Source organism: Somniosus microcephalus, chromosome 12, assembly GCF_052327205.1.
Source record: "Somniosus microcephalus isolate GS21.2 chromosome 12, FLI_Smic_1.0, whole genome shotgun sequence".
NCBI classification, from domain to species: Eukaryota; Metazoa; Chordata; class Chondrichthyes; order Squaliformes; family Somniosidae; genus Somniosus; species Somniosus microcephalus.
The window spans coordinates 143,590,768-143,603,855 of NC_140998.1; the positions used below are offsets into that span (position 1 = coordinate 143,590,768).

The 13,088-nt window shown below is 42.2% G+C and overlaps 1 protein-coding gene across 1 annotated transcript in view; it reads left to right on the top strand.

Annotated features, from left to right (window-relative positions):
* Nucleotides 1–222: 222 nt before the first annotated feature.
* Nucleotides 223–13,088, top strand: part of LOC147109571 (regulator of G protein signaling 6-like) — a 112,957-nt gene continuing 100,091 nt past the window's right edge. Inside the window, exon 1 of the mRNA XM_086002323.1 lies at nucleotides 223–321. Within this exon, the coding sequence (XP_085858449.1) occupies nucleotides 294–321 (28 nt within the window). The 5' untranslated portion in view covers nucleotides 223–293. The remainder of the gene's footprint in view (nucleotides 322–13,088) is intronic.

The following is a 13,088-nucleotide window of genomic DNA, read 5'->3' on the forward strand; positions in this document are numbered from 1 at the left end:
AGTAACGCTGGATTTGTTTGTACTGCCCCCATGAGACTACCATAGTCCTGCAGTGATCATGAGATATAATAGAACAGACATGTTTGGCTTTGATTTAAATTATGTAGGTGTTACTTTCCGACTTAAGACTTGGTCTATTCTCAGTCTCACTGTAAAAATAATTTTCATCAAAGCTCCCAGCTGATTCACTTTGATAGATTTGTTAATAACAGTGCATTTGCCTTGGGCTTTCAGTTCAATCATTCGTTTTCCATTATCTTTCAATTTCAGGTGCTGACATTGTACAGTGGCTGATGAAGAGCCTAAACATTGAAGATCAAGGTAAAGAAAGAATGACAATTATGATTTTAATTATATGACTTGAAAAGACAGAATTCTATATTTATAATCAGCTTTTCGCAGGTTATCTTGCAAATGCTTTTACCAAGCAAGTCAAATCTGTTGCATCAGTGCTTAGTTGATGTTAACTGATTGAAGGGGCCCACTGAAAAATGATAGTGGGAAACTTGAATCTGGAGACACAACAGTCGCAGTTAATTAATTAAAATATAAACAGAAAATGCTGGAAATACTCAGCGGGACAGGCAGCATCTGTGGTGAGAGAAACAGAGTTAATGTTTCAGGTCGATGACCCTTCGTCAGAACTGGAAAAAGCTGGAGATGGAGCAGGTTTTTAAGCAAGTGTAGGGGCAGGGAAAGGGGGGAGGGGAGGAAAGAACAAAAGGGAAGGTCTGTGACAGGAGAGATTAAGAGAGAGTAAGAGATGGTGCAAGGCAAAAGGAGATGGTAATGGGTCAAGTTAAGAAACAAAAGATAGCTCTAGATGAAGTGTAAAACATGGCTTAATATCTCTGCCCCTGCACTTGCTTAAAAACCTGTTCGATCTCCAGCTTTTTCCAGTTCTGACGAAGGGTCATCGACCTGAAACATTAACTCTGTTTCTCTCTCCACAGATGCTGCCTGACCTGCTGAGTATTTCCAGCATTTTCTGTTTTTATTTCAGATTTCCAGCATCCGCAGTATTTTGCTTTTGTATTAGTGTTTAATTCACTGCCACTTCTCTTCTAAGAATGCCCACCTTGAAGAAGTTCTGCTCTTCTCTCCGACGGGATTTCCGTTTGTCTCTTTTACCTTGTTCATCCTCATTGCTTTCTGTCTCCCTTCTCATGTGTGATCAGGTATCTACCAAAACTTGCTTTCACAGCCACATATCTTTCCTCAGCAACTGTCTCCGGCTCCGACTTACTCCACGTGGATTCCAACTGAAATTCCACCCCTCATGTTTTTAGATCCACCCAGGACTACAGATATCTCCAAGATATTCAGCGTTCCTCGAACCACTGCTCTCGCCACATCCTGAGATCCACGCTGAATGCCATGCACCGCCACATGAACACTCTCGACCTCTCTCTTCAGCAGCACTGACTCACTCTATCTCAAAGCTATCCTGGTCCGCAGTTCCATTTTATCCTTCGCCTCATCTGGCGCTTTAACAAAAAACTTTTTTTCTTCCTTTCAGGTGTCAAGGATCGCAAGTTTCAACAACTCTTGGACACCAACGCCCCTCCGGAACCTTCTTCCCCTTCACTTTCCTCTGACCCCATCCCTTCTTCCAATCTCACCCCCTGCTGTGTTTTCACTATCCCCTCTGACCTTCCCCTCTCTGACCCCGAATGATCAGTCCTTAGCAAAGGCCTGAACTTCACCCCCTTATGCCCCCATCTCAATGAATTTCGAGCTTGGCACGATGCTAAGCTATTTTTCCGCTGCCTTCATCTCCATACCCACTTCTTTGGCCAGGAGTCTTCCCCCCGCACAGCTGACCCTTTCTCCCGTTTTCAGAATTTTTGTTCTACCTGGACCCCTCCCTCTGGCCTCTTACCCTCTCTAGATCTTTTTATTGCAAACTGCCGGCATGACATCGGCCATTTCAATTTCTCTGCTCCCCTCACTCACTCCAACCTACCTCTCTGAACTAGCAGCACTGCATTCTCTCAGATCCAACCCCGACATTGTCATTAAACCTGCTGTTGTTGTTTGGCGAACCGACCTCTACCTAGTGGAGACTGAACGCCAACTCTCCGACACCTCCTCCTACCTTCGCCTGGACCATGACCCCACTACCGAACATCAAGTCACCGCTTCCAAGACCATCACTGACTGCATCTCCCCTGGAGATCTTCCCTCCACGGCCGTCAACCTCATAATTCCGCAACTCCACACAGCCCGCTTCTATCTCCTTCCCAAGGTCCACAAACAGGATTGCCTGGGTAGACACATTGTTTCAGCCTGTTCTTGCCCCACGGAACGTTTCTCTTCCTATCTCAACTCTATATTTTCTCCCCTTGTCCAGTCTCTTCCCACCTACATCCGCGACTCTTCCGACGCCCTCCGCCACTTTAACAGTTTCCAGTTTCCTGGCCCCAACCGTCTCCTTTTTACCAATCCCTCTACACCTCCATCCCCCACCAGGATGGCCTGAGGGCGCTCCGCTTCTTCCTTGAACAGAGGCCCAACCAGTCCCCACCTACCACCACCCTCCTCCGCCTGGCTGAACTTGTTCTCACATTGAACAACTTCTCCTTTTACTCCACTCACTTCCTCCAAATTAAAGGTGTTGCGATGGGAACCTGCATGGGTCCCAGCTATGCCTGCCTTTTCATGGGATATGTGGAACATTCTTTTTTCCAGTCCTGCTCAGGTCCCCTCCCTCACCTCTTTTTCCGGTACATTGATGACTGTATCAGTGCTGTTTCCTGCTCTCGCCCTGAACTAGAAAATTTCATTCACTTTGCTTCCAATTTCCACCCTTCCCTCACCTTCATATGGTCCATCTCCGACTCTTCCCTTCCCTTCCTCGACTTCTCTGTCTCCATCTCTGGTGATAGGCTCTTGACAAACATTCACAAGCCCACTGACTCCCACTGCTACCTGGACTACACTTGCTCCCACCCCGCTTCCAGTAAGGACTCTATTCCATTCTCCCAGTTTCTCCATTTCCGCCGCATCTGCTCTGACGATGCCACCTTCCATACCAGTGCTTCCGACATGTCTTCCTTTTTCCTCAACCGAGGATTCCCCTCTACTGTGGTTGACACGGCCCCTGACCATGTCCGTTCTATTTCCTGCACTTCTGCTCTCACCCCTTCCCCTCCCTCCCGGAACCATGATAGGGTTCCCCTTGTCCTCACTTTTCACCCCACCAGCCTCCACATTCAACGGATCAACCTCCGCCATTTCCGCCACCTCCAGCATGATCCCACCACCAAACACATCTTCCCCTCACCTCCCCTTTCAGCATTCCGAAGGGACCGCTCCCTCCGCGACACCCTGGTCCACTCCTCTATCACCCCCAATACCCCTTCCCCTTCGCACAGCACCTTCCCGTGCAAGCGCAGGAGATGCAACACCTACCCTTTTACCTCCACTCTTCCCACTGTCCAGGGCCCCAAACACTCCTTCCATGTGAAACAGCAATTTACTTGTACTTCTTGCAATTTAGTATACTGTATTTGCTGCTCACGATGCGGTCTCCTCTACATTGGGGAGACCAAACGCAGATTGGGTGACCACTTTGCGGAACACTTCCGTTCAGTCCATAACGGTGACCCCGAGCTTCCGGTCGCCTGTCACTTTAATTCTTCACTCCACTCCCATTCAGACCTCACCGTCCTCGGCCTCTTGCACTGTTCCAATGAAGTTCAACGTAAACCCGAGGAACAGCATCTCATCTTTCGATTAGGCACTTTACAGCCTTCTAGATTGAGCATAAAGTTCAACAATTTCAGACCATAACCTCTGCCCCGATTCTTTTTTTTCCATTCATTTTTTTTACACTTCATCCAGAGCCATCTTTTATTTCTTAACTTGCCCCATTACCATCTCCTTTTGCCTTGCACCATCTCTTAATGTCTCTTAATCTCTCCTGCCTTTCATCCTATCACAGACCTTCCCTTTTGTTCTTTCCTCCCCTCCTTTTCCTGCTCCTGCACTTGCTTAAAAACCTGCTCAATCTCCAGCTTTTTCCAGTTCTGACGCAGGGTCATCGGCCTGAAACGTTAACTCTGTTTCTCTCTCCTCAGATGCTGCCTGACCTGCTGAGTATTTTCAGCATTTTCTGTTTTTATTTCAGATATCCAGCATCCGAAGTATTTTGCTTTTGTAGCAGTTAATTAATTAGTTGCTTAACATCTGTTTTCTTTTAAATTATTTCTTAATGGTCAGAGACTAGGAGGCGCTGTGGAGGAGCAAAGGGCTTGTCCAGGTACACCAATCACTAAAAGCAAGTGGACAGGAACAAAAAGTAATGGAAAAGGCTAATGGGATGTTGGCCTTTTGTCTCAAGGAGGTTAGAATTCAAAAGTGAGGAAGTAATGTGTCAGTTGTATGGAGTCTTGGTTAGGCCCCATCTTGAGTAGTGCGTTCAGTTTTGGGCACCGCACCTCAGGAAAAATATATTAGCCATAGAAGGGGTACAGCGCAGATTCACCAGAATGATACCAGGGCTTAAAGGGTTAAATTGTGGAGACAAGTTGCATAAACTGACAACAGTGACCACACTTCAAAAGTACTTCATTAGCTGTAAAGCACTTTGGGAAGTCCTGAAGTCATGAAAAGCGGTATAGAAATTCAAGTCTTTCTTTCTTTACTTCTTCTATAAGCTTGACTGTGAGTAAACTCCCGTGAGCTTAGAAGGTTGAGGGGCAACCTAATTAAGGTGGTTAAAATGATAAAGGGATTTGATACGCTAGTCACAGGGACATTATTTCCTCTGGTGGGGGAATTCAGAACAAGGGGGCATAATCTTATAATTAGAGCTGGGCCATTTAGGAGTGAAATCAGGAAGCATATTTTCACTCGAAGAGTAGTGGAAATCTGGAACTCGCTCCCTCAAAAGGCTGTTGAGTTTTGGTCAATAAAAATTTTCGAGACCGAGATAGAGAAATTTTCGTTCAGTAAGGATATAAAGGGATATGGCGCAAAGGTGGGTTAATGGAGTTGAGGGACAGATCAGCCAGGATCTCATTGAATGGTGCATCAAGCTTGAGGGGCTAACTGGCATACTCCGGTTTTTATGTTCCTATGCATTTCCCTTGTCCACCCTATTAGTTTTTGAAAACTCCAGAAGGTTAGCTAAACACAGCACCATCTTCCCAGGCTCACTGCAATTGCAAATAGCAAATGATATGTTTGTAAAAATATTAGACGTTGAAAGAGATACATATTACATAGTATTATGTAGTATTTACAGCTCATAAACCGGTCATTTGACCCAACAGGTCCATTCTCTAACACTCCCCCCTTTGATTCTTTCAAAATTGAATCATAAAAATAAAGAGTCAGATTAAAAATATAATCAATCATTGCTGTGTTTTGCCACTGTCTGGATCAGTGGCTCTGCACAAATTTACACCAACCAGGATTTTACCGTGGCCACAGTAAAAGCCCAGTTTTAACAGGTAAGTTGATTTCATGATCTTAAATTAATTAGTGCATCTTAAAAGGGGGAGGAGCTCCCCTCAGCTTATGGCTTTGAAAAATACATTGAGTTAAAAATTAAAAAGTAAAAAAGGTAGAAAAATTATAAAAAGTAGAAAAGGTACAAACCGATCTAGCAGCTAAATATAACATGCCCCTATAAGATGTAAAAACGGTCTGCGACGACCTGCAAGGCATCTTGCCCGCGGGGCAGCAGCCGCCTGGTGGCAAGCTCATTTAATCAACAGAAACACCCAATTTGATCCCCATCCTATTGTACAAGGCCTCCCTCTTATCTTTCTGAGGAATGTTTTGTCAAGTTTCTTCAAGGGCATTTTATGGCTTCGTGGCTCCTTGTTATCTAGCAGGTGCTATCCTCCCTGTTTCCTTGCATTTTACCATTCCCTTATCATTTCTATTTGTCTTTTGATGCTTGATATTCGACCTTGCTGGCATTTATGCTATCTTTTTCCGCTTGCCTGTTGTCAGTCCCTGGTCTAAGAATTAAAACCTATCTTTGAATCTAACAGCTATTTCTTACAATTCCCTTCTTTGAGAAGAAAATATCCGTATTGACTTCTCACAATCGGCTCTTGACTAATCTAGCTAGCTCTTATTGCTCTCTCAACTTGGGCGTTAGTTAGTAGGGAGTCTTGAAGATTTCTCCCTTCCTTACAGTCCATTCCTTTGAGGGGTAGGAGCAACCTCTGACCCCTTACTCAAATTCAATTCACTGTTCTGGTGTTCCAATTCTGCCCCGCCTGGGGTCTCCTCTGTTTCTTCTAACTTTCCTGATGTTACCCCGCCTGGGGTCTCCTCTACATTGCTTTGGATCTTCTCTTTCGGTGTGTTCAATTAATTTGTTAGTGCTTGTCAGTCATGGGCATGAGTACCCAATTGGCTTATGTATCAAAGTCTTACTACACACATTACATATATCAAATGCACTATCATTACAAGTTGGATAACTACCAGAGCATGTGAAATAATACGAACCTAAGGGTGTGCTGATGTCTTAAGCCCAATATCCCACCAATGTGAGTTGTCCCCTATGCTGTCAATTTCAATATCTATTCTCGACTTGTCTTGCTCCAAAACATAAAAATGCTTTAGGGAGGAGTTCAGTCGCATCATGAGCTCACTGAAACCCACAAACAACAGGGGAATGTCATATCCGAGTATCCGAATTGTGCTACATAATTGTGTAGCTCATACTTAAAAACGTGTTGGTTGATGGGACAGGTCCTGTTAGACCCGTAAAGCATGGTAATTGCAGTAGTAGTGACACAGGAGGCACCACCAAAATCACCTCATATTGGATTCGCACTGGTTTTTCCCACGCTCTGTTACCTACAAAACACAATTATTACAGTCACAGTTAAATTCAGTCTTACAATCATATCAAATACATTACAGTTTAACATCTAATCAACAAATCATGGATTTAAAAGATTCTCCAGATCTCTTTTACTCGTATCCAACTTGTGGATAATTCTTACTAAACATGATTTCTCCTTGGCCCTCAATTTTCCCAATCCAGATTCCATGTCACTCTCCACTTCAACTTCAATTTCAATCCCTCTAACAGGTACCAGTGTGTTTAACTCTATTCTGATTGTTTCATTAATTAGATAGTTTCTCGATGGAGTATGTGTCAATGCTTTAAAAGTTGTCTCGCTCTCCTGAGCCACATTAACCATTTCATGTTTTGCTGTTGTCAAGTAACTGAGCATGTCTGAGACCCGTTCTTCAGTGTAAATTCACCCTACATTCCTGGATGATAATTGCCTCATATGTACCGAATCACATTTGCACACTCATACCGGTATCTCAATATCATGCCACATGTGCCATCCGATACAAGCCTTCCTCGGGCTTTCAGGTATCTTATCAAAAGATTGTACTCGTCTGGAGATCTTTGCTCATCTTCCTCTGCATCGTCCCGATGTCTTGGGTAGTGGCCAGACTATCAAATTCAGTTTTCTTAAAAAGTTCATTAAAGGCAGGGACACAAATGTCTCCAAGAGAAAGCTATCAATTTACTATTCTTAACTACACTTTCCTGACTTTCACTAGAAAATTTTGAAAATTCCCATTCAGTAGTGTAATTCTCCTGTTTCAATCTTACACTCTCAATCACTTTCCTTTAATTAACATTCATATCTCATTTATGAGTCCTGGAAAAACTTTACTGTCCAGTACAATATTTAAGATAGAAAACATAGATCAAAGGTTCTCACTTGATCCAAGTTATTAACACATTTTATTATCATTATTTTAGAGGATCTTTTATTTTCCCAAAAGTAAACAAATATATAGTGCCTGAGTCCATTTTGTCATTTCAAAATTATCCCAAAATCCAAACAGCAGTATTATGAGCTATCTCTTACTTTTGTTATCGGTGTGGGAAAGTATTTTCCAGCAGAGACATGGCTAGCTGGACAAAGCCACATTGAATTGTGCCTTTGTATCCTTATCTCTTCCAAGAACAGGCTCTTTCTAAATAGTTACCAGGTTGTAATTACAAGCAACATTTCAGAATGTCAGCTAATTTCTACTTATGTTAGTCTAAAAGGGTTAATATAGCCAAGTATCCCATGGTGCTTTGCTTTTGTTTTCCAGCTAACAAGACTAAATGGTACCTTTCAGATGGTTTTATACCGGTCAAATATTGAGGACCCCTTTATATTTCCCCTTTATATGCACCTTACCCCAGTATATACTACTCCCGGTACCACTCAGACGTGCCCTTTGTTGAGGTCAAAGAGGCACTGGGGACATTCTCACCCAGTCCCTGCTTTACTGCCTTGGCCAACCTTTTCATCCTCTGCTTACGACATTTATTATAGGCCATGAAAATCAAAAAGCACATTACAACAAACTGCACTACTACTAATACATGTGAAATTAATCTAATCCAAGGATGGATCTGTGTATTCAGTCCCCAACTCCAAAGGTCATCCCACCAAGTGATGACTTTAATTTGATCAATGTCATGCTTAATGTTTTTATTGTTCTGTTGTAGGTTATAATAAACCTTCTGGGAGAGGCGTATCTCCATTCGCAATTTCAGAAACAAGTGATTCTCAGGCTAGGTGGCTTACACAGTGTTTTAACATTAGAGACAGAAGTGCTGCAATTAGTTTACAAAAGAAAGAAGAGACTCCATTGTGACTCTACTTAGAGCCCAAGGGGTTAAGTTATCAAATCATAATTTTCCTACTGGGAAATATTAACTTAAAATTAAGAAACTTAAATTTAATAATGTCCAATATCTTTAAATTTCATACTAAAGTTGTTGCTTTGTGAACTTAAACAGCTGTCAGTGGGAAGGGTTAACTCCTTTGCAAGTTTTTAAGAAGGTGGAGCGAAACAGTCTCAGGCGCAATTGCGTCACTTCACATAAAAAAAATTTAAAACTTCCCCGATCGAAAAAGAGAGTTGTGTTTTCACACTTTAACTAAATACGAACAGAACAGATAAAACAAAACAAAATAGCACATTCTTGCAGAAAACAGTAAATTACGTCATATTTCTTATTGTCCTTTCTTCAGACGTCTTTCCAAAATACTGTAAAAACATTGAATATAACTGTAGAAAAATTAGTTTTTCACATTTAAACAAATCAAGTCAAACTGCTTCAGAAGATTTCACCATAGCAACCGTGACTTCAAGGTTAAATGTTAGACTGAAAATTAATCTTTTGTTAAACAAACTTTTTGTTGCTCTTCTCAGTTTTTACACACCAGCTTAACTTAAATTATTTCAAAGGTTTTTTTTTCCAATTCTTGGGGCACAATCTTATTCGCACATTCTTAAAACTTCCAAAATCCAAGACAGGACGAAAGATTTAAACGCTTTTAACACAGAGAAGTGGGTGGAGCTAAAACACACATAACAGAATCTTTCTTTTAAAGAACATCTAATCAGACAAAAGAAATACTGTAACTTCTTAAACATTCATAGTCAGGAAATCTTTCACACTTTAACACGCACTTTCACACAAACTGAAATTCCAGCATTTTTTTAAGGTTCCTTTCACTCAGCAAATCTTGTGTTTTATTTGTCTCAGCACAGATGTTAATAACTTCTATGTCAGTAAAACTTTAAATTTCTCTTTTTTTTTCTCTTTTTCCATCAGTGTCTCAGTAGCTTTTCCTGGCTTTCTAAATCCGTTTTTTTCCTTCCTTTGCTGAGTTTTCAGATTAGTTAGCCTGCAGATTAGATCTTTTTCCTTCTTTATCTCTCCTGTGTTCAGCCCCGAGTGTTCCAACCAGTTAGTTTTAAATCGCTCGTCGTACTCTAACACTTCCTCCGTCCCTTTCTGTTGACAGGCTGTGATCTTTCCCCAATCCATTTTTGCAGGGCAAAACACTTGTAACCACTGTTGGATCGCATCCCATCCGGCATCTATATCTTGCTCATCATTTCCCAGGCCAGTCTTTACTTTGCTGTGTAACTTATTTCCCTCTCTCCTGGGTATCATTACAATCAGAATTTGGACTCCGTCCCATGGGTGGAGTTGGTACTTCGCCCTTTCTTCCCCATTTTCTTTCTTCTCATACTCCTTTTCTACTCTTTTCCTTTTCTGTCTCAACGGGACCAAATGGGGTCCTGTCTTCTCTTCTTCACTTTCACTGACATTACTAGAGGATCCCGAGTCGGTCTCTTGACCTGCTTCTTGTCTTTGTCTCCCACGACCTTCCTCCTTTATTTCATTTAAACTTGGGTATCCTTTCCAGGTCCCGACACATTTTCCCTTTTCTTCGACTACCGGTACTATCGGTTGTTTATCAAATTGTTTTTTACAGTCCTGAACTTCACCTTTAAGTTTTTTAACTTCCACTTCTAACTTTTCAAGCTCAGTTGTTTTCTTTTTCAATTGTTCATAAATCGTATCTTTCTGCTCTTTTGCATTGGTGAAATCGTGGTTATGTTGGGAGTGTGTCTTAATTTCATTTCGCTGTCGGATCTGGCTCATAACTGCCAAGGACCATCTGATCCATCTTTTATCTTTCATATGGGTCGTTTTTCCCCAGATCCTTTTTATGTCATCCAAAGACCACTGTCCGGAGGAGGTATTGTACTTTTGTTCAATTTCGGAATAGGTTTTAGGTAAGTCAAACTGTAATTCTATATAGTCTTTCAACTCCCACAGAATTTCATCTTCTGAAATCTCAGGTGGGGCTCGCCCACCCTTAATAGTTGTAGATTTATCGAGTGATGCCATAAAATCAATTTCTTTACTTGGGGGTCTCGAGTCGTAGGCTTTTCAGCCGGGTCGGTAATTAATTAAATAACACCACCGTAGTTAGAGCTCTATATGGGACCTCGAGCCATCTTACCACCCGGAGGGTTCGCTACCCGGAGGTTTGCGGAATCGCGTGGAGGGGAGATGACTAGACAACCGACCGAGGACTTTTATAAAGAGGCGTCCTTACCTCCAAAAATCCAGTGTCTCAGATCCTGCCGACTACGCCAAATTGTTAATCACTTAATTTCAGTGGACCACACTAATCTGAGGTCAACACACTAAAATCAAAGATTGCGAGTCCGGTGGTAAGTTTTAAATAGTCGATTTATTGCAGCAATGATTTACACTGTTTGACTTCCTTCATCCGACTAAGCAGCATGTTCAAAATGGCTGATTTTTATACAGCAGCAGATCACAGTAAATGTACCCGCCCCCTTTATTACCATTGGCTCAGCAGCATGCATGCAGAGCCATGGTTGGTTCAACTACATCACACTGATTGGATCTCTGGTACATCAATCATTCCTTTGCTCTCTGTTTAAGATATTCAGCACTTTCATTGTTCTCACTTTTAAGCATAATCAGCACTTTGTGTTCTCAGTTTTAAGCATAATCATCACTTTCATTGTTCTCAGTTTCAAGCATAATCAGCACTTTCATTCATTAGTTTAATCATATTAAAATCTATGTTATTAAAATATATATATATATATATTCTCTAACACCGGTGTTTATGCTCCACACGAGCCTCCTCCCACCTTGCTTCATCTAAACCAATCAATATATCCTTCTATTCCTTCCTCCCTCATGTACTTATCTAGCTTCCCCTTAAAAGTATCTATGCCATTCACCTCAACCAGTCCATGTGGTAGCGACCCTCTGAGTAAAGAAGTTTCTCTTGAACACCTTATTGGATTTATTAGTGACTATCTTATATTTCTGACCCCGAGTTTTGGACTCCCCCACATGTGGAAACATCTTCTCTACATCTACCCTATCAAACCCCTTCATAATTTTAAAGACCTCTATTAGGTCACCCCTCCGCCTTCTTTTTTCTAAAGAAAAGAACCACAGCCTGTTTAATCTTTCCTGGTATTTATACCCTCTCCGTTCTGGTATCATCCTTATCAATCTTTTTTACAATACAGTCCTTTCATTTCTAGGACTTGTGTTGAAATCCAATGCATGCTTTGGAATGAAATGTGTGTGTGTTGGCTGTGCAGGGTCCATGTATAATGGTTTGGGCACTCTCAATCCTCTCAAGTTGCTAGTGGGCATGGACCCACATCACAAAACTGCCTTTAATTGGGCACTAAATTAACAATCTCACTTCAGAGGGCACAAGATGGATGATGTGGGAATGGAAATTTTCATTCTGGTGTTGTAGGGCTGCTCTTCTGAGACTGGTGCTGCAGCACAAAGTTGGGGCAGACTGAAGTGAGCCTCTAACCATGCTGTATCTAACTGTGCCACACCTGGCCCGTGAGAACCTGCTGCTAGGCACTGGGTGCTCAAACAGAAAGTGTTCCATTCCCTAGCACTGACATGCCTCATCATGGTGAGTACAACGTTCACACAAAAATAAAAACAAAGTAGGGAGATGGGAGCTGAAATGACTTGGGGGGGGGGAAATTCGGTTGGTTTGCACCTCCTGTTAGCATCCTAAGAGGGCGCTAATGGGGTGCAAAGCAACTAGCGCCAGGGTGCGTTTATCCACATTATACTGCATTTACCATGCATCTGCCCAATCACCTAACCTGTCCAAATCATACTGGAGTTTCTCTGCATCCTCCTCACAGCACACACACCCACCCAGCTTTGTGTCGTCTGCAAACTTGGAGATATTACATCTAGTTCCCTCGTCTAGATCATTAATATATATTGTGAATAGCTGGGGTCCTAGCACGGATCCCTGCGGTACCCCACTAGTCACTGCCTGCCACTCAGAAAAAGACCCGTTTATTCCAACACTTTGCTTCCTGCCTGCCAACCAGTTCTTTATGCAAGACAGTACCTTAACCCCAATCCCATGTGCTTTAACTTTACACGCTAATCTCTTATGCGGGACCTTATCGAAAGCCTTCTGAAAGTCCAAATACACCACATCCACTGGTTCTCCCTTATCTATTCTACCAGTTACATCCTCAAAAAATTCCAGTAGATTAGTCAAGCATGATTTACCTTTTGTAAATCCATGTTGACTTTGTCCGATCCTGTCACTGTTTTCCAAGTGCTCTGCTATTACATCTTTTATAATGGACTCTAGCATTTTCCCCACTACCAAAGTCAGACTTACTGGTCTATAATTCCCTGTTTTCTCTCTACCACCTTTTTTAAATAGTGGGGTTACATTAGT